The 21,581-nt window shown below is 44.4% G+C and overlaps 1 protein-coding gene across 11 annotated transcripts in view; it reads right to left on the bottom strand.

The window, feature by feature from the left end:
- The window catches only part of LOC128322692 (androgen-induced gene 1 protein-like), a 96,542-nt gene that overhangs the window by 7,611 nt on the left and 67,350 nt on the right, over positions 1 to 21,581 (bottom strand). For 4 of the 11 annotated variants that reach the window (XR_008305890.1, XR_008305889.1, XM_053244446.1 and 1 more), the window contains one exon: positions 17,524 to 17,630. The exons of 1 other annotated variant lie outside the window; for it this stretch is intronic. Coding sequence is in view for 5 of the 10 variants with exons in the window: in XM_053244446.1 (XP_053100421.1) it covers positions 17,524 to 17,630 (107 nt within the window). In the remaining 5 variants the exon portion in view is untranslated. Of the gene's footprint in view, positions 1 to 2,281; positions 2,378 to 7,473; positions 7,531 to 17,523; positions 17,631 to 21,581 lie in introns of those variants that run through there. 6 more of the 11 variants (XM_053244448.1, XM_053244449.1, XM_053244451.1 and 3 more) reach the window with 6 other exon arrangements.

Raw genomic sequence — 21,581 nt, 5'->3', positions numbered from 1 at the left:
GAAGGCCTGGAAACTATTTGATAACAACAGTTGTGGTCACTGTATCCCATAAAGGACATTGTTGTAGAACTGGAAAAGGTGCAGAAGAGATCACCCAAGTAGAGCACGAGGCTAGAGCACCTTCCTTACAAAGCAAGGCTGCGACATCCGGGACTTTTTGGTCTAGAACAGCGATCGTCACTATTTTTCAAGCAGGTGCCACTTGGGCAAAAGACCTTCCATGTGAGAGCCATTTTCTACTGTGCTGACCTCTGCACAGTGTTGCACTTTTCTCAGTGCTGGGAGGGCCCTTTAAAAGCATCAGAGCTCAGCCCTCTCTTAAGAGCTCTGTGGGGGAAGCGCTGGGAAGGGCTACACTTCCTAGCACTCTGTGCATGCCTTCCAAGATGGTGCAGGGGCTCAAAAGGGCCCCGTTTCTCTTAAAGGAGCGGCCCAGCACTGGGCATCATGACAAGCATGGTTGCCTCTGCATGGTGCCAGGGGGACGGTGCAGAATAGTCAGCTTTATTTGAAGCTTCAGTGACGCACCTAGGTCATTTTGGAGCCTGGACCTGAAGGGCTCTGGAGGCCCTCCGGCCACAAGCCTCCCCCCACGAGGCGCCCCCTTAATTTTTTTTTAAAAAAATAACAAAACCTACTAGAAGCCTGCTGCTGCCCTGCCGATCTTTGCCATTTTCACCACCATTTGTGCAGCCGGGGGTGGGGAGTGAGCTGAGCAGGCCTCCAAGGCACATGATCCCATCCTTTGTGCGCATTACAGTCATTCTAGATCTTCCGGGTCTCGCTCCTTCTCTGAGTACAAGGCGGGATGTCACTTTTCACCAGCTGGGGGCGCCAGGTGAGCAGACCTGGGTCTCCAGTCTTGGGAGCGATAAGGATGGAGGCAGAGGTCCTCGCCATGGTAAGCCCGTTAATCGGAGGGAGGTGAGTGCCCTCGTCATGCTCCAGGGGCTGGTGGGCCTGTCCGTCTGGGCACCAGGTTGGGAAGGGGCAGGATGCATCTGGGACTGGGCAATTGGCCACCAGGAGGGTGCAGTTCAGATTTGGGGAGCGCTGGAAACAGCCTGAGGCTGGAGGGGTGCAACCTGCCTGGGGGGTGCTTTTGCCTGTGGCGGGGTGGGTGCAGAGTGGCGACAGGCCTCTGGGAAGGCCCCCCGAAGACGGGAGGCCATGGACCAGATCCCCAAGGTCCGTGGGAAAGATCGCCTCTGTGAAGCTTCACACAGGCCTGACCAACAATTAGTCAGGGAGCTGAACTTCGAGTGGATTGGGGCCTCCACTGGGTCTTTGGCCTTACAATGAAGAATGCTGGTTTAGAAAAAAGGTGACTGGCAGAGGTATATAAAATTATGCATGGTTTGGAGGACATGGATAGGGAGAAGCTATTTTCTCTCACACACAACACTAGAACCAGGGACTACCTCCAGGCTCAGAGCAGTGTTCCTTATAATTTTTTTTCTTTTCTGTGTGAAATGAGTTTTGTTCTGGGTGGCAGTATCAAGGCAGTGTGTGCACATTCAGAGTGGGGCCTTCTTGGTTCAACCTGTTTGTTATTTCTCTGTAAAGCGCCCTGAGCCATTTTTGGAAGGGCGGTATAGAAATTGAATAATTAATAATTAATTAATTAATAATTAATAATCATAATTAACCTGAGCGGGATCTAAAATTAACTGAGCTGACATCAAAAAACTTGTGAGCACATGCACATGCGCATGCCTTAGAGCGAACACGGACTCAGATGCAGGATGCCCCTGAATACCAGTTGCAGGGCAACAAAACCAGGAGAGGGGACATGCCTTCATCTCCTGGCTGTGGGCTTCCCAAGGCATCTGTGATTAGAGGAGAGTAGCACAGAGGAAGATATGGAGAGGCGGTTTAGTGGTGTGGTCCACTTTTCCCCTCTGTGCATATATGATTTTGTAGATTCCTTATACTTATATGTATAAAGGGTTTCATTGCAGACTTTGTAACCTTGAGAACTTGTTTTTCACTAAAGGCTTGGGAATCACTTTCATTTCCAAGTCATGTTTTGAATCTTATATCTTTGTGCCAGTTAGTATAGCGAGATCATGTTTACTTAAAACATACTCCCTAGTAGTTGACCACCTGGAGAAGGGAAGATAGATAAGATGTGCACCAAGGATGGCATCTTAATTAGAATGTCCTTGGCAGCTGGTCAAGTGCTTGGGGCTCACACATACCACTGATAAGGTGTACCCACCAGACCATCTCCAGGTGTTATTTACGAGTCTGGTAAAAGTATAAAAAGGTAACAGGATACCCCAGTATTTTGAACCTCGGTATAGACCTAGAGAACCAGGAAGGTGCTATGTAACCAGCCGGCTTCAGGAGGTCCATCTGTCGTCATCTGGGGTTCCTGACAAGCAGAAAGGACATATGGTATATCCTTTGTTCTATAATCCTCTTTAGGTATTATTCAACTCTACCTAATAAAATGTCTTTGGCATTTACCCTGGTGTGAGCTTGTCTTTGAATCCTAGAACCTGTTGGTCACCAGTGCCAACACAGTAGCAAGCATGAAATGTCCCCTTTGCTAAGCAGGGCCTGCCTTGGTTTGCATTTGAATGGGAGACTACATGTGAGCAATGCAAGATATTCTGGATGGGGTCATGCTCCCCTGGAAGGAACAGGTACACAATCTGGGGGTGGTTCTGGACCCGAACCTCTCCCTGGTGTCCCAGGTTGAGGCAGTGGCCAGAGGTGCTTTTTACGCCGGCTGCGTCCGTTTCTTGAGATGAACGACCTCAAAATGGTGGAATATATGCTGGTAACCTCTAGGCTGGATTACTGCAATGCGCTCTATGTGGGGCTGTTTGTATGTAGTCTGGAAACTACAGTTGGTCCAGAATGAGGCAGCCAGGTTGGTCTCTGGGTCATCTAGGAGAGACCATATTACTCCTGTGTTGAAAGAACTACACTGGCTGCCAATATGTTTTCGGGCAAAATAGTGCTGGTTATTACCTATAAAGCCCTAAACAGCTTAGGCCCTGGGTATTTAAGAGAATGTCTTCTTCACTATGAACCCCACCACTTGTTAAGATTAACTGGAGAGGTTTGACTGCGGGTGCCGCCAACTCGTTTGGCAGCTACTTGGGAACTGGCCTTCTCCATTGCTGCTCCTGAACTTTGGAATGCGCTTCCTGCTGAAATAAGAGCCTCCCCATCTCTGGCAACTTTTAAAAAGGCACTGAAGACACATTTATTCACTAGGGGTGTGCACGGAACCGCCACACTGCGGTCCGGCACTGGGGTGGGGGGTAGCTTTAAGAGCGGCGGGAGGGTTTACTTACCCCTCCCGCCGCTTTCCTGCTCTGGCGCCGTAAAGTTACGAGTAATTGGGGCGGCAGGATACCTCCCTGCCGCCCCTTCCCCGATGTTGCTCTAAAAAAACCTCCCAGTAGTCCTTTGCGCGCGTGCACATCAGAGACGTGAAGCGCGCGCTACTACTGGGAGGTTTTTTTAGAGCAACATCGGGGAACGGGCGGCAGGGAGGTATCCTGCCGCCCCAATTACTCATAACTTTACGGCGCCAGAGCGGGAAAGCGGTGGGAGGGGTAAGTAAACCCTCCCGCCGCTCTTAAAGCTACTCCCCACCCCTGAACCGAACCACCCAGGTCCGGACCAGTCCGGAGGCCTTTTCAATGGCCTCCGGACCGGTCCGGGCCCATCCCTATTATTCACCCAGGCTTTTAATTAGATTTATGGTTTTAAATTTTTATGATGGTTTTAAATGATTTTAAAGTTAATGATTTTAATGTTTAAATGATTTTAATTGTTCAATTGATTTAGTTTTGATTTTAATTCTTAATTGATTTTAATTGTTTTTATTTTGATGTAAACCGTCCTGAGCCATTTTTGGAAGGGCAGTATATCAATCAATCATTCTATCAAATATTCACTTTAGAGGATGGGGCTGCTCTGGAAATAGAATCTGCATGCAGAAGATTCCAAGTTCCCTCCTGGCATCTCCAAGACAGGGCTGAGAGAGCCTCCTGCCTGTAACTTTGGAGAGGCCGCTGCTAATCGGTGTACAAAACTGAGCTAAATGGGCCAATGGTCTGACTTGGTATATGGCAGCTTCCTATATTCCTATAAGCTTAGGTTTGATACCCTTATATTCTTTTGTAACAACAATCCAGTCCAGAACCACCTGTTCGGGTAGGTTTTTAAACCCAAGGGTAGTGGTTAGAGTGTTGGACTAAGGCCAGGGAGACCCGAGTTCAAATTCCCATTCAGCCATGAAACTCACTGGGTGATCCTGGGCCAGTCCCTTCTCTCTCAGCCTAATCTACCTCACAGGATTGTTGTGAGGATAAACATAACATGTATACTGCTCTGGGCTCCACGGAGGAAGAGTGGGATATAAATGTATAAAAAATAAAATAGTTGCCTCTTTTTAAACAGCTGATTTTGCCCCACCTTTTAACAGCTCTCTTATTTCATTGACCTTTTTAAAAAAACGAGGCTAACAAGTGCAACCCTGTGCATTTCTACTCTGAATGAAGTCATACTGAGTTCAATAGGATTCATTCTCAAGTGAGCAAGCATAGGATTGCAGCTTTAATCTATTTCAATAACTTAGAGTTTCCATATTTTTTTTCTTGTGGGGTAAATGGCAGCTGCGAGTGGGTTTAGACTGGGGAAATGGCACAGGGAAAGAGCTTAATCCAACCTTTCCCAGTGCCGTATCTCTGAGGAGAGTCCCCTCTATTGAGAGTTTCTTCTTTTCCAAAACTGGAAAAGGTGCAGAAGATGGCAACCAAGATGATCAGGGGCCTGGAGCAGATTCCTTATGAGGCAAGGCTACAGCATCTGGGGCTTTTTAGTTTGGAAAAGAGACAACTGCAGGGAGACATGATAGAGGTGTATAAAATTATGCATGGTGTGGAGAAAGTGGAGAGAGATAAATTTCCCCCCCTCTCTCATGACAGTGGTCATCCCGTGAAACCAGGGGTCATCCCATGAAACTGAATTTCAGGAAATTTAGGACCAACAAAAGGAAAAACTTCTTCACACAGCGTATAATTAACTTATGGAATTCTCTGCCACAGGATGTGGTGATGGCCACCAGCTTGGATGGCATTAAAAGGGGCTTAGACAAAGTCATGGAGGTTAGGTTTATCAGTGGCTACTAGTGAGGGCTATAGGCCACCTCCAGCCTCAGAGGCAAGATGCTTCTAAATACCAGTTGCAGGGCAGCAACAGCAGGAGAGAGGGCATGCCCTTAGCTCTTGTTTGTGGGCTTCTCAGAAGCACCTTTGGTGGGCCACTGTGTGAAACAGGATGCTGGACTAGAGTCTGTTCCAGCAGGGCTGTTCTTATGCTATTATGGCTGCGTTTAGCTTCAAAAAGGCGATCCAACCATGGATCACCTGCCATCTTGTCTAGTGTGGCCCGGAACTACTCCAAACAATGAAAGTGCAATAAGGATGTAGGGCAATTTGATATCAAGGGGCCCTGGATATTTTACTGATTGCATAGATGGCACCCCAACTCAGATTACTTCATAAGTTTTATTTTTACATGCAACAACTGGACTGTAGGTGATGTCACTATGCCTTTGGGTGGGCTGGCCCTAGCATATTCCTTCACACTTTCTGGGTTTGGCTTTCTAAGGGATGGAACTTGAGGTCCTCCTAGATCAGGGCTGTAGATGCTGACTACAACTCCCTTCACCCCTGCCTATTGGCCACTGTGGCTAGGGATGATGAAAGCTGTAGTTCAAAAACCTCTGGAGGGCTAAATTTGGGCAGCCTTGTCATAGATCATAATAAGCTGCATGACATGAGAAGCTTGTGTGCAAGTTCCAAGAGTGAGTTTCTTCATGCATGCACTTCTGACAGGCTTTCACCTTCCTCCTCAGTGCAAATTCATGCTCTTTCAGTCACAGAGCAGGGTGCTCATGCAATTTCTGCTGTGCCATCTGCCGGCCAGGTCTTGCTTTCCAAGAAGAACTGAATGCTACTTTTCTGACAAATGATGAAAGGGGTTTGTTCTTCTTGGAAAGCAAGAGCTGGCCAGCAGGTGGCACTGCAAAAATTGCGCTGGGGCTTGTGCTTGAAACTTGCATGCAAGCTTCTCATATACCACAGGACCCTTAGAAAGTGTGGAGTGTGCACAAAACACATTTTGCATTTTGTTCTGAGCTTGAACATGTGCAGAGGCCAGAGGAGCACCATTTTTGAATCCAAAATGGCTCTCAGAACGGGACAACATGTTCCACCTCAGAACAGGTCATTCCATTCCAAACTCAAAACAGGCCCCTCTACTTTTAAGGGTGTCTGGTTTCGAGCTCAAAACAGCCCATTTGCAGAACATTCTGCACACCCCTATTAGAAAGACTGTTTTCTGTCTTTGGCCAGGGATGATTATCTTCCTCCATGGTTCCACAGTCAGCGAGCTACTTCCCCTGGAGAAGGTACCCAGCTTCTTCCTCTGGTAGCAACCCATCAGACTATCGGCCCTCTTCAGGCAGGATGGGAGAGATGTTCTGGTTGAGTCCCACCCTAAAGTCTCAATGGTGGTGATGGATCTGGCTGAATTACCCAGTATGGTTCCCGTCTTCCAGGTCCCTAGCTCACTGGGTGTCATAAGTATTTTCCAGAAGTGCTGGGCAAGAAGCTTCATACCTGAAGGGCTATGTCACATAGGAGGATGTTCTCTGCTGCCATAGATCTAATGGGCTTAAGTTACAAGGCAGTCGCTTTCAGCTGAACATTAGGTGAAACTTAATGGTAAGAGCAATTCAACAATGAATTCAAATACTTACAAGGTAACCGGTTCAATTACCTTAAAAGGTGGCAGATTCTCCCTCACTGGAGGTCTTCAAGCAGAGGCTACACAGCCATTTGCTGAAGATGCTCTAGCTCTGGATTTCTACACTGAGCAGGAGGCTGGACGAGATGGCCTTTGAGTCAACTCTAGCTCTATGATTCAGTGCAGGAGAGGCAGATAAGAATACACGTTGGATTCTATAGCCATAGCCAGGCCCAGAAGCCTTCCTGCTCCTCCCAGTAACCCCTGCGGCCTCTGCCACTTGTAGCACCATGCTGCAAGCTGGCAATTCACTAGCAATTACTTAACTGGAGATGCCAGGGATTCAATATGGAGCCTCAGAGGCAAGGGTGCCATTTCAGGTGTGTTTGTTTTAAAAACACGTATCTCTCTTTGCCTCACCCTACATGATGTGCCCAAAACAGCCACCAGAGATAAACCACAGGATACTTGCTGGAATGAAGAGTTTTTAAACAGCATTGGACCACCACCACCACCAGAGAGAGAAAGATGAGCTTCCCACTATGGCAGGGAGTTCCATATGCTTGGTGAGACCACAGAAAAGGCCCACTTGTACATCCATTCCCCACTATCCTCACTTTAGTGATGACGTGCAAGAGGGCCTCACCAGGTGAATGCAGGAGATGGGCAGTCTCACGTGGAGGAACTGGGTTGGTTAGGTTTCTCGTATTTGCAAGCTAAGTTTCAAATGCCTGTTGTTTGATAGATTCACACCTATATTAAAAAACAACAGCTTTTAAAGTTCCATTCATTGTATTGTAGTTATTTTTTTTTAAACCATCACTAGAGATTACACAGTACTGAGTCAGACCTTAGTCCATCTAGGTTAATATTGTCTACACTGATTAGCAGCAGCTCTTCACAGTATCTGGTATTTCTTAGCCCTACCTAGAGTTGCCAGAGATTGAATCTTTTGCATGCAAACCATGTGCTCCATTCCCAAATAGTTACAGCGAGACAATGTAAGATATATAGTTATTCCTGAGGAATAGCTACATGCAGTCTTAATCACAGGTGTTATGCATATGCTCTGTGTGTGTGTATGTAGGGAAAATGGCTCCGCTCATTGAATCAGTTATGACTAAATGAAGATACTGGTACTGTAAGATATGCTATATTGTTTTTAAAAACCTACTTCTTCGGTAAATATCTTTTAAAGGCAGAGATATATTTAACAAATCCTTTGACATCAAAAATATTTGCTGTCCATGCTAATTCCGCACATCTTTATTTTGTTTTTTGACTGCATCTTTCCACAGGATGTCACCAGTTCTGAAGCCTGATTAAAGGAAAGTTGGACAGTTGAGGATAATTACAAATCACCAAATAATGTGAAGAAGTACATGATTCAGAAGTTCTTGTAAAAGTATTAGGCTGAATTTGCTTTGGAAACATTTGCTTTGGAAAAATAGTTGCATCTCTAATAGAATGCCATCTTCACATTTGCTTCAGAAATGTGTATCTTTTAAAAAAAATGCTATTATAAATTATTGGTTTTCTAGCCTTTCTTATATGCATGTTTTTCTGTTGTGAGCAATTCAAATCAAAGCAATAAATCACACTTGTTTGGCCATGACAATCTTTTCAAGATGTTGCATTTTCTTCAGTAGATGTAAGGACCATATGGCAGAAGAAACATCTGCGGTGAAATGTTTTTAGTGTCCAAATTCTGTACACAGATGATCCCCAGATGGAGGCATGTGTGTCCTTTTGAGGGCAGTTTAGACCTTTATGGAAGGGAAGCCTAGTTCTTATTAAAATGGTCCGTGTCTGTCCAGCTTGTGGAAATTAAAGGGGAGGGAAATCTTTCAGTGCTGTCACCAGTAACATCCAGTGGATCATCTGGGATTTAGAACTTCACTGGGTAAGCCTTAAGATAGCCAAATTTGCAGATGACACTAAACTATTTAGGGTAGTGAAATCCAAAACAGATTGTGAGGAGGTTCAAAAGGATCTCTCTTAACTGGGTGAGTGGGTGACAAAATGACAAATGCGGTTCAATGTAAGCAAATGTAAAGTGATGCACATTGGGGCAAAAAACCCCAACTTCACATATACACTGATGGGGTCTGAGCTGTCAGTGACTGACCAGTGGAGAGATCTTGGGGTCTTGGTGGACATCTTGTTGAAAGTGTCGACTCTGTGCATGGCAGCTGTGAAAAAGGCCAATTCCATGCTAGGGATCATTAGGGAGGTAGTTGAAAATAAAAATGCTAATATTATAATGCCCTTAATCAAATCTATGATATGGCCACATTTGGAGTCCTGTGTAGTTTTGGTCACCGTATCTTAAGAAGGACATTGTAGAAGCTGAAAAGGTGCAGAAGAGGGCAACCAAGATGATCAGGGGCCTGGAGGACCTTCTTTATGAGGCAAGGCTACAGCATCTGGGGCTTTTTAGTTTGGAAAAGAGGGGGAGACATGATAGAGGTGTATAAAATTATGCATGGAGTAGAAAGAGTGGACAGAGAGAATTTTTTCTCCCTCTCTCACAACACTAGAACCAGGGGTCATAACATGAAATTGATGGCCAGGAAATTTAGGATCGAAAAAACAATGGATTTCTTATCTATAACTGAGGGTTTTCTAGCGATCTTTCACACCAATGTGCTTTGAGCAGGTATAGACATCTGTTCAGGAATTTTCCAAAGTGCGCTCACTTTCTCTCTTTCTCTCTCTCTGGTGGGAAGCCCCTCCCCCTCAGTATCACTGTGCCTGGCTTCCCTCAGTTCAAGTGTCTGCCAATCTGAAAGAGTTTGCAGAGGGTCATGCCAGGCCACACAGAGGCCCATTGTGCAGGCATGGCAGCCTCCAAAATAGCCGACATGCCAGTGGGGGAATGGCCCGAACGGGCTGAAGAATGGCTAAATGGGATGGTTTTGGATGGATGGGAGGCTGGCAGTGAGAGGGGAAACGTCTGTGGACCCCCCACGCCACCTTGGAGAACCTCCCCCAGAGGTAAGTTTAATTAAAAAAAATTAATACAAAACCTTGCGAACTCCCCAAATGGGCCGGAGAGGGGGGGTGTTTCGGTCTGGGGTTGGACTGAACAGGGGGTGGTTTGGTTCAACCTCGAACTGTCGAACTGAACCGGTTAGATGTCGAACATGTTTGCACATCCCTACTATGAAGATGGCTGTTGCATGGTCCCCCTGCAGTTTCTGGAGGACTCTTGGTATAAATGGGATTGGATGGAAGAGATACAGAAAATTCCTGGTCCATGGAATTGCAAAAGCCTTTGCCATCATGTTTTTGGTTTGTACCTGGACATGTAGGCCTTTGAGGCATGGCAGGAACGCTTTCAGGGCCTTGAAGATTGCCAGGAGTTCAAAGAAGGTGATGAGATTTTTGGCTTCCAATGGTGACCAGTGCTCACTTATCCAGTAACCAGAAATATGGGCCCTACCACCTAGTTCTGACACATCCGCAGTCAGGTAATCAAGGGTCTCCCTGAGCAAAAGGGGAGGCCATGGTGGAGGCAATTGGGGAATGTCCACCACAGCAGAGACCTCGGACGAACCCCAGTGGATAGAGGTAGTTGAATTGTGTGTCCATGTGGAGAATGAAGTGGTCCAAGAACCAATGCTGAAGAACTCTCATCCACAGCCTGGCATGGAGTAAAGCTGATGTTGTGGATGCCATGAGTCCCAACATCCTCTGCACCTTGTGTGCAGTGTGGTGATTTTGTGATAAAAATCTGCATGCCAAGTGGACAACAGTGTGGACTTTCTGTTCTGGGTGGTAGATCTAAGTGGTCACTGAGGAATGACCCTTGTAGGATGCAGTAAGGATTTCTTGAAATTAATTTGAAGGCCGAGATCCTGGAGGAGCACGATAGTTGTGGAAATGTGTCTCTCCAGAATTGTGTACCTCACAGAGCGACTGAGGTCTCAAAGATCTAAAATTGGACACAAACCTCTGTCTGATCTCGAAACCATGAGGAAGGAGGAATAAAACCCCATGTCGGGGTTTTCCATTACTGGTTCTATTACGTCCTTCTGTAGTAGTGCCTCTGTTACTGTCAGCAGATAGTCACAGGGTAGGCCTCCCTATACACAGAGGTGTTTTTTGTATAAATCCTATGGCGCATTCTATTCTGATGATAATGATAACCCATTAATCTTCTGTTAGAGAGTCCCACATTTCCAGGTAAGGCTGAAGATGAATCGCAGGGAGAGACATAACAGACACACTGCTGTTTTGGCTTCTGATGTGGCTGTTTCTGTCTAGAGTATGTGGTGGACTTACAAAAGAAACACGGGAGGTGAGTGAAATGTGGAATCAAAAGGTTGAAACTGGGCAGAAGTTGAGGTCCTAGGTGGGAGAGGCCTGCTCCATTGGCCAGATTTGTAAGGCCGAGATTGTGTAGAACGGGAAGTTCACAAAGCAGGCTATATTGCACACTTTGTGAACATGCTCCATGGTGTCATCAGTTTTGGAGCCAAAAAGGGCCTCCCCATCAAATAGGAGGCCCTCTCTGGGAGATCGTACTTCCATCATGAATCTGGAGGAGCATAGCCATGGTGGTGGCACAAAATTTGTACACTGCCCCAAACTTTCGTCTCTGGGTGGTTAATAATAGTCTCTGGGCGGTTAACATGATAGATGATGCCATTACACATGCAGTACAGTTAGCTTGATGGCGAGATGAATGTAGCTGCTGCTTAGCCAGCTGACAAGCCACCCTTTTAATGGTATTGGCCAATTCTCTTTGGTCAGGGGGTAGTTGTTCTAGGAATGGTGTCATCTTTTCCCATTAAAAATGAGTATATCTACCCATGCAGGTTTGGTACTTTGCCACTTTCAACTGAAGGGTAGAGATGGAATATTGACACATACCAATAGAATCCAATTTTCTGTCTTCACAATCAGTTGGTGCAGTAAGTGCCCTGTTCTTAGATTTAGACAGCAATTTCCACCATGATTGAATTGGGCACCAGGTGTTTCTGCAGAAAGACACAGTTGTCTAATTGTACCCTGTAAAGGGATTCAAGTCTTTTTGACGAAGGTTGTGTGGAAGAAGGCTTTTGCTAACAAGTGTGAGCAATGTCAATAAGTAATCTGAACATTGTCAGAGCAATAGGTACATGGGCAGACGAATCTATAAGACCAAAGATAGGATCTTCAGGGGACTTCTGGGACTGGGAAACTTGGCCCCATCGACTGGGGCTGATGGTTGCTCCACAGGTTCAAAAGGCAAACTGGGTATTGGGGCCCAATCCAAGGACAAGAGGTCTTATGGTGTGAGGCTGAGACAGGTCATCTTGAAGAAGTGTAGAAACTTCCACTTCTGTCAAAATTGGAGTACTTTCCATAGCGAGAGTAACTGGAGCAGTTTTGCTCTTCTTTGGAATTTGTGGCAGGTTTCTGGGTGAATGAACAGGGAGATCCTGCCACTGCTTGACCTTCAGGTCTGTTGCAAGAGGCTTCTTTTTTCCCCTTTTTTAGGTGTTCGGTCTTACACTTAGGGGCTCTCGTTACCAATGTCGAAGTAGAGGCACTCGGTACCATGGAGGTAAGCTACCGAGGTAGAAGGTAATAACAGTACCATGGACGATGATATTAAAACAGGAGGAGCCTCCCTTTCCAGAAATGAGGAGTGGTTCGACGCGTTAGGAGTTATGGTCAAAGATGTAGTGTGCACAGGTACCCCTTAAGGTAAAGGTCCATCTGAGGTATTGTTGGTACCGACAACAGTGAGGCCATAGTTTGAGGCCGGGAAGAAGCTGATAGCGCTTTCCCCCACAAGACGGAAAGGAGACACTAGGCACAGTTTTTCCTTGGCTGGAGGCTTTACACACAGGGCTTTTATTTCGAATCCATTCCTGATTGGAGTGTGCCAGTCCACATATTATCTGCATTTACCTTGATGTCTCTGTGGGCTATCAAGGACTAGTACAGACATGACTCTGTCCCATCCTGCCGCCCGCCCCCCCCGCCCCTGAATCAAGCCTTCGCATTCTGGCTTAGCCTGAAGTATGTTTGGCTTTAAAAAATCCTCTAGTTTCAGCAGCTTTGGGGGGGAAAAAACCCCAAAGCTTCTCTTGTGCCCTCTCTGCTTCTCCTTTGATGTGTTTAGTGGCCATGCCAGTAATTCGGTGTTTTTCAAATGTTAACTCCCTTTCATTGTTTAGGCTTTAGATATGCAGAATGGATGTCACCTGAGCCTTTTTGACTGAGCTGATTCCATTAGCCTGCAGTTTTCTTCAGGACAGAGAGAAAGCACTGATTCTGCTTTAATCTTCCCTGCCTATTAAATCTTCTGGGGTGTGTGTAACCCTACACAGCAGCAGCTCTAAAAAAAGACACTTCTGCCCCTCCCCACCGCATGTGGCAGCAGTCCTCACAAAGCATGGAATGGAAGCAAATACACACTGAAGCCCATCATACAACTGCATCTTGCAAACTCAAAGTCAACTACAACACACATGGTGCCAGGCTTGGATCCCTGTCTTCTCCCCCACCCTCCCCCCATTCTGTGCTGCCACATCTTAGCTCCCTCAGAGGTCCTCTCTCCGCCCCCACTTCTCTGTCCAGGGCAGCCAGCACCAAAAGGAAAGCAAGCAGCCCTAAAATGGCCAGAGCTCCCCACGCCCCCCCATGCCTGCATAGGGAGGGAGGGAATGATTGTGTTGTTGGGACATGTGGTCTTCTGCGGACCACGGTCCATCGGTGGTGGCGGTGGTGGCAGCAGCAGCAGCAGCAAGCCAGTCTTCCGCTCCTCCTCCTCCAAACAGCAACAAAAGGCTCTCTCGCTCTCTCCCAATCTGATGTGATTTGTGACTGGTTGGAGGAAAAACACGGCCTACCCAGTGGGAATGCACAGGAAAAAGATCTGCCAGAGATTGTGTAGAGGATCCGAGCTTATGTGAACTGACCATTTAAATCCCCGAATTAAACATCACTCTTCAGATACCCCAGGGGATGAAGGCAAGTGTGAATGACCTCCTGCTTATTAAATTGCAGGTAGTGGGTGCAAGTATAGATTCTGTGTGGGCATCCCCAAATCAGAGTAAGCATCAGGAATGGCCGCCTGTAGATGAGATTCTTGCACGGCAACCCGAGCAGCATTTGAAGGTTATTTTTCTCTCCATACAACATAGGCAAAAGAAGTGGGAGGGCAGTAACCTTCTCCTCAGAATTTACATAGCAAAGTGGAGTGGAATAAAAAAGAAGTGTTTTTTTTTAAAAAAAACACCCAACAGGGTGGGAGGAGAAGGGAGAAAAGGGTGGGGGAAGGACTGAAAATAAAAACAAAAGATGTAAAATGCAACAGCAAGAAATTAATTGTACGGTATTAATATAGAAGAGAAAGCTAGAATTAAAAAAATACAGAAATTAAGACGGATTTGCATTCTTTTCAATCAGGTAATGAGAGCAATGGAGGAACCTCGAGCTGGAGGTTCCTGTTAACACGGTGGCAGACAATGAACTGAGGGAAACCAGACGCAGTGATACTGAGGGGGAGGGGCTTTCCACCCAAAAGCTTGAGAGAGAGTTTTGGAAGGATTCCAAATTGACTTCTATGCATGCTGGAAGCCCATTGGTGTGACTAGAGACCACAAAGAAGTATTTTTTCACACAGTGCATAATTAATATATGGAATTCTCGCCATGGGATGTGGTGATGACCATTAGCTTGGATGGCTTTAAAAGGGGCTTGGACAAATTCATGGAGGACAGGTCTATCAGTGGCGACTACTCTGGTGGCTATAGGCCACCTCCAACCTCAGAGGCAAGATGCTTCTGAATATCAATTGCAGGGGAGCAACAGCAAGTGAGAGGGCATGCCCTCACCTCTTGCCTGTGAACTTCTCAGAGGCATCTGGTGGGCCACTGTGTCTCCAGTCAATCAGCACTGTGTACTGCTGGCGTCTGCTGCAAGTTATCAGAACCAGATTTCCCCTGAACTTAATCCTGGAGAGGCAATTGTTCATCTGCACACGTATTGATTGGTATCTCAGGCATCTGGCAGCAATGTTCTGGCTCTTGGGTGGCTGCCATACAAGTTCACACTGGGCTAATGGTCAACTTCAAATCTAGGCTATGGCATAGTAGATAGGGCTCCATTCTTCTACCTCCAATGCTTTTTAACAACTACACGAAACTGCTGGGGATCATCAGAGGATTTGGAGCAGAGTGTTTTATCAATATGCTGATGACACCCAGATCTATTTCTCAGTGTCATTAGGAAATGGCCTAACTTCCCTAAATGCCTGCCTGGAGTTAGCAATGGACTGGAGCAGAGAGAACAAACTGAAACTGAATTCAAGCAAGATGCAGGTACTCACTGTGGGAGGTTGAAACTTAGAAAGTGGTTTAGATCTGCCTTTTTGGAATTGGGTTACACTTCCCTGGAAAGAGCAGGTACTGAGGTACATCGTCTGGGAGTACTTCTGGACCCAAAGCTCTCCCTGGTTTCTCAGGCTGGCAGTGACCAGGAGTGCTTTTTATCAGCTTCGACTGATATGCCAGCTATGTCCATTTCTGGAGATAGCACATGCTACACACACTGATAATAGTCTGCACATGCTGGTGATATCCAGGCTTGACTATTGCAATGCACTTTATGCTGGGCTGCCTTTGTACGTAGTATGGAATTGGTACAGAATGAAGCAGCCAGATTGGTCTCCAGGGCAGGCACGGAGGGAGGCCAGCGGCAGCCAAGGCTCAGCCCATCACCATGGCCCCGTAGCCCCCCCCTCGCATCAGCGTCTGATGTCAGACGCAGGGAGCAGTTAGTCATGCCTCCCGTGTCTGATGTCAGATGCGGGGTTTGTGTCTGGGGTGCAAGGCGTGGCCCCTGAGGGTGGCTCCGCCCTTGCTCCAGGGCTACCTGAAGAGATCACATTACTCCAATTTAAAAAGAACCACACTTGCTGTCAATAAGTGTCCAGCAAAATACAAAATGCTGGATATTACCTATAAAGCCTTAAACAATTTGGGTCCAAAGTATTTAAGAGAATGCCTTCTTCTTAATGAACCCCACTACCTATTAAGATAATCAGGAGAGCTCTGGTTGTGGTTGCCTCCTGCTTGTTTGCTGGCAACTCCAAACCAGGTCTTTTCTATGGTTGCCCTGGGGATATGGAACATGCTCCCAAACAAAATTAGAGCCTCCCCAGCCCTGGATGTTTTAAAGAAAAATCTGAAAACATACCTGTTTAATCAGGCTTTTAGTCCATAATTTTAAATTTTTAAGTTCTAGTTATTTTTATCTATATTTTAAACTGTTTAAATTGATTTAATGTTTTAATTGTTTCTGTTTTAAAACTGTAAACTGCCCAGAGAGTTGTATATGGGGTGGTATTAAAATATGTTAAACAAAATAAAATAAAGAGCAGTTTCTATGGTCCATGCCCCCATGTCCAACTAATTTTGATTTCTAGCAGCTGTTATAACTAGCCCTTTGTGTGAAGCTTTAGTGTTTAACCAATTAATCAACATGCAAACTTAGTTTCCATTCTTATTTAATATTTGCTTTCTGAAGTCCTCCTTCATTCTAAATGTTGTTCAAACAAGAGAGAATGGTTTCTTTTCTTGAATAATGTACAATAAAAACACAAGATGAAATTATCCCTAATCATGTGAACAACTGCACTTTCCATAGCATCACTGATTGCTATTCCAATGAAGGAAGAGAGTTTAATATTATATGGAGAGATATTTGATCTGCATGTTCTGTCTTGTCTACTTCATATTAAAAAAATCTCCAAAAAGCACACAAGACATGTGCGTTTGGTTACTATGCAAGTCCCTGTTTTACAAACAATGGCTGACATTTTGCACAAAACAGTGTGGTCTGCATGGCTGCAGGCATCTAAAGCAGTGTTTGTGATGCTCTGCAAGAGCGCTCCAGCGCAAAGTAAAATTGCACAAATGCAGTTTTGCACCACTACATCCATTGGAAATAACTGCACAATCAGTTGCATAACATTGCACGATAACTGCACAAACAAAATAATTATTCACACAAATGAAGTTGCGTAACTGGAAGGTTGGAGGGGAGGACACTGTGCAGAGCTCCTCAGGGAGGGCATTCCAAATACTGGGGGCAGTAACTAAGAAGGCCCTGTCCCACATGCATGACAACCAGGCTTCACCTGGTGTCAACATGTGCAGCAGATCCCTCCCACTGATTACTCTGTCAAGTGAGTAGATTCACTTGGGAGTAGGTGATCCTTCAGATAGCTAGGACCCAAGGCAGAGCTTTAAAAGACTGAGCACTTTGAATCAGATTCAGAAAGAGTTCAGCACATTGCAATTCTTTCAATAAAGGGCTGATATGATTAGCCCTGGCAGTTCTAGATAGCAAACTGGCCACCACATTCTGCACTGATGGAACTTTCTGAATACTTTTCAAGGCCAGTCCTATCTAGAGTAAGTTTATCATTCATTCATTCATTCATTCATTTAATACAGCCTCACTCAGATGGCTCTAGTTGGTTCACAAATATAAAAACAGATAAGAACAAAATTCATAACTCATTAAAAACAAATAAAATTACAAGTTTAAAATCATATCAGTGTTCAGTGTTGTAGTAATCCGAACATCATGTGACTAAGCACAGGAAATAATAGCCAGATCTGCTTTTTCAAGGGTCACAGCTGGCACACAAGCCAGACTGAGCACGTGTCTCATCAGAGGAAGAGCTACTCCACCCAGTACAGGTGGAACCCCTACTTCCCAATTGGTTTTCTTACTGACCTCCAATATCTGCATCTTATCCAGATTAGACATCAGTTTGGTTGCTTCAATCCAGCTCATCAGTGCCTCCAAACCCCAGTTCAGCACATTCACCAACTTCCTGGGAGCTGATAATAAAGTGAGGTAGAATTGGATGTTATCCACATACTGCAACTCAAATCTCTGGATGACCTCTCCCAGTGGTTTCATGTGGATGTTGAACAACATGGGGCATAAGATTAAACCTTGTGGAATCCAAAGGTCAAAGGGCCAATCAGAAGTCTCCTAGTGACACCTTCTGGGCCCTTCACCCAGTCCAGGACTGTTACTTCTACTCCCAACCTGAAAGGTAGCCCAGAAGGATACCATGGTTGATGGTATCAAAGAAGTTATTACAAACCAAGAATCCACACTGTGCAGATTCTCGGTTTGTAATAATTTATTCATAGGGAACTGTGTTCTTCCCTATAAAGAAGTAATTACAGAGAATCCACAACACTAAAACATTCCTAAAAATTCACCCCTTTGCCCGATTCCTTTGGGGGTTGGGTGGTAGTTGGCACCCATGAGGCCTTGCTGCCCAACCTATTTTGGTGTCCCTAGACACTACCCGTGGGGAATTAAGGACTGCTTCGAATCCCTATTATTTCCTATGTCAGAAATAATTACAAAAATAATTACAAAAATAACAAATCGAACATAATGGAGGCTCAAATCAATGAGTCAATTCAAGCTTGAATCTAGAGTGATTCAATTTGATCTCGAATCCGGTCAATGTCTTTGGGTGATTCGATTTGAGGGTGAATCACTCGAATTAACCAGATTAACTACTCAGTAAAATCCATCCAGAAAGGGTAAGAAAGTGGCAGGCAGGATCACAGGCAATCTCTTTTTTCTCCAAAAGCACAATGCAAGCCCAGCCCTCCCATCCCAGAATTAAATTTGTTCTGTGTTGCCAGGTTCAAATGTGGACAGTAATCTTCAGTTTGTGATGGGGGGAAAGGCAGGAATCCCAACAATCCCAGTCAATCTATGACATCTGTTAAGTTTAACCAGCATGACAGATTACTATCAGTTTACTTTTTAAAAATTTCCATCAGTTTGTGATGGAAAAAAAAGGCAGGAATCCCAACAATCATAGTCAATCTATGACATCTGTTAAATTTAACTAGCATGATAGATTACTATTAGTTTACTTTTTAAAAATTTAAGATACTGTATTTTTAGTTACAGTGTTTGGGGAGGGGGAGAAATAACTGAGGATGGATTAATTTACAGAACATGCATGAACTCTGTACAGCTAACTTCCCTTATTGTGTCAAATCTCTTTGAAAGGGCTGTAGTCAGTGGCATGACTCATGTAGTATGTATATTTAATTTCAATGTGATTAGTCATTTTTAATTGAAATGATGCATCATTGATGAAGAGACACAAAAAAGCACCACTTAAGAAAGTTGTATGCCACCTACGTATGACATTCTGGTCTTCTGAAAAATGTACAGAATGTAAATGCATGTGAGTGCAAAATGTTGTCTCTTTCATCATGGTGCTAGTTGAATACGGTATTGTCTTCTTTTTTAAACCCATGTACAGTGATATCTGGTCAATGGCTGGTAAATGTACATGCAAATATGAATATGTTTTTGCAAGATGAAATATTGAGCATCCTTACAGTAAACCACATTCAGCTTATGGTAGGAGCATTCCATTTCTGGGCCAAATCTAGTCTTCTGAGTTTTATTCTTCTCAGATGCTATGAATGTGGAGCTGTTTGGGCTTTGAGCCCCTGAGAGTGTAATTCTGTCATTCTGAGGAATAAACACTCTCATTAAATATCTGTGGGTGGGTGGGGGGGTTTTTTGTCACCAAAGAATGTGATATTTGGCACTACAAGTAATATGACATGTTATATGACTCATCTAACTATAAAATTTTATATTAAGAAATTGAGATTGACCACTGAGTTTCACTGTGGCATGCTTTTTGCTGAGACAAGAGTTTTCTGCTTCTTATTTAAGATACAAATATTACAAATAGATAAGTCCATGAAGTGGATCACAATTCATAGTAAGTAGAAGGGCAGATATTTTAAATAATAATGGCTGACATCCTGAGTTATGAAGCATGGGTGCTAGAGGAGAAAGTGCCAGTGCTGCCTAACTTCTAGACTAACTTCTAGACTAACACAGCATGGTGGTGGAGGGGGTGATTTTCAACCACCTCCTTACCCATGGATGTTTTTCACACCCGTTTTTTAGTTCTCAATGGAGATGTGCATTCACATATTGGCCAAATTTCCCCCGAAACCCCTGTGATCTATGAGGGAGCACTTCACACACAATTCAGGTTTTTCATGGTGCATTAGAGTGTAGCCCGATTAATGTATGAACCCCACCACCTCTTACTTTTTTCAGGAGAGGTCCAGTTATGGTTGCTGCCAGCTCATGGTCTGGTGGCAACCTGGGACTGGGCTTTCTCTGTGGCTGCCCCGGGACTTTGGAATATGCTCCCTGTTGAAATAAAAGCACCTCCTTCTCTTTTCCCCCCCAGCAAGACCCTCAAGACTCACCTGTTCTTGCAGGCTTTTAATTAGAATTTATTTTAATAATTTGTTTTTATTGTGTTTCCTGGATTTTAATCTGTGACTTTTTATATTGTGTTAAATTTTGTACACTACCTAGAGATGTACATATCAGGTGTTATAAAAATATGATAAATAAATAAATATCCGAGCTTAAAAAATCCACTTTTTGTGTCGGTTTTTTGGGGGGCAACTTCGAATTTGCAGTAAAGCCTTGCAGAAAACCTGTGGTAAAGCCAGCTGTCTTGGAAAACTCTAGGAAATGTTCTGTGCCATGCAAAACTATGCCTCTGAGGATTGTGTGATCCTCAGGGACATATTTTCACTTAGCACAAAGAGCTTCTTGGGAAAGAGGAGGTCACCATCCCCCCATGCAATTGCTAGAGCTGCCTTAATAGAATGTAGTCAGTAATGCAGAAACAGCACTGGCACTTCTCCCCTAACACTAGCCAGTAGGTCTGTATAGAGTAACAGAGTACATCCAGAAAAATCTGACAGCTATTTTGAGAAGTCTAATACATTTTGAACAGTTCTGTGTTTTTTAGATCTACTACAGAACAGCCAATCATGAAAGGGATCAAACTGGTTCTATACATGTCAGAACAAGGAATGAGCATTTGGATATAGCCCAGGCAAATGTTCTAAAACAATGTAGCCAAATTTCTGCTTTAAAGCGGACCAAAATGAGACTGTAGTTTTATTCCTTGTTTTTATTTTTACCCATTCTTGAAACCAGAAGAGTTTGTACTACTACATAACTTAAAGCAATTTCATACCAGATGATTGATTAACACTGGGTGATTACCATTCTAGAGTCTTGAGACAAGATGGGAATTGGCTGACGTAAATGTTTCTATGGATAGGTTGCGTAGATACTCAACTGATGACTGTATAAACATTGTGCTAGGAAAAGCAAGTATCCAGTTTATGAATAATGAAAGGAATAAATGGTATCTTGAGAGAGTGGCATCTGTAAGCCATAACAGAAAAGTGATAGGAGAAAAGATATTGGTGTTTCTAGCCATGAAGGGAAGTTAAACATGTTTTATACTGATGGATGAAAAGGGGATGTATTTTTAAATATTATTTACAGTGCTAATCTTAGGTCAAAGGAGAAACATGTGACTAACCATCCAGGGCAGTTAAGCTCCAAGGTTCTGGTTTGATACTTCTGCTCAATTTTTTGAAGTATGCATACTGGATAGCATCCAGATGTTTGACAAAGTGGCACACAGTCAACAGATGCTCCTTTCATGAATGGGAGTTGCTCTCATTCATAGAGTTATTGCATGAGCAGAAGGGGTCATTGTATGAGTGGAACTCTCCCTTCACCATTAGTGGAAGGAGCTTCCACCTATGGTGCACCACCATGCTGAAAGGGTGGATGCTACCCATTCACAAAACATCCTGAAGCTCTGATACAATGGGCATAAGCAAAACAAAAATAGTTAAATATATAGTTCTCAAAGTAAGAATAATGGTAAAATATAGTTAAAA

The sequence above is a fragment of the Hemicordylus capensis genome, chromosome 4 (assembly GCF_027244095.1).
Source record: "Hemicordylus capensis ecotype Gifberg chromosome 4, rHemCap1.1.pri, whole genome shotgun sequence".
Classification (NCBI taxonomy): domain Eukaryota; kingdom Metazoa; phylum Chordata; class Lepidosauria; order Squamata; family Cordylidae; genus Hemicordylus; species Hemicordylus capensis.
This window is presented reverse-complemented; position numbering and strand designations above follow the sequence as displayed.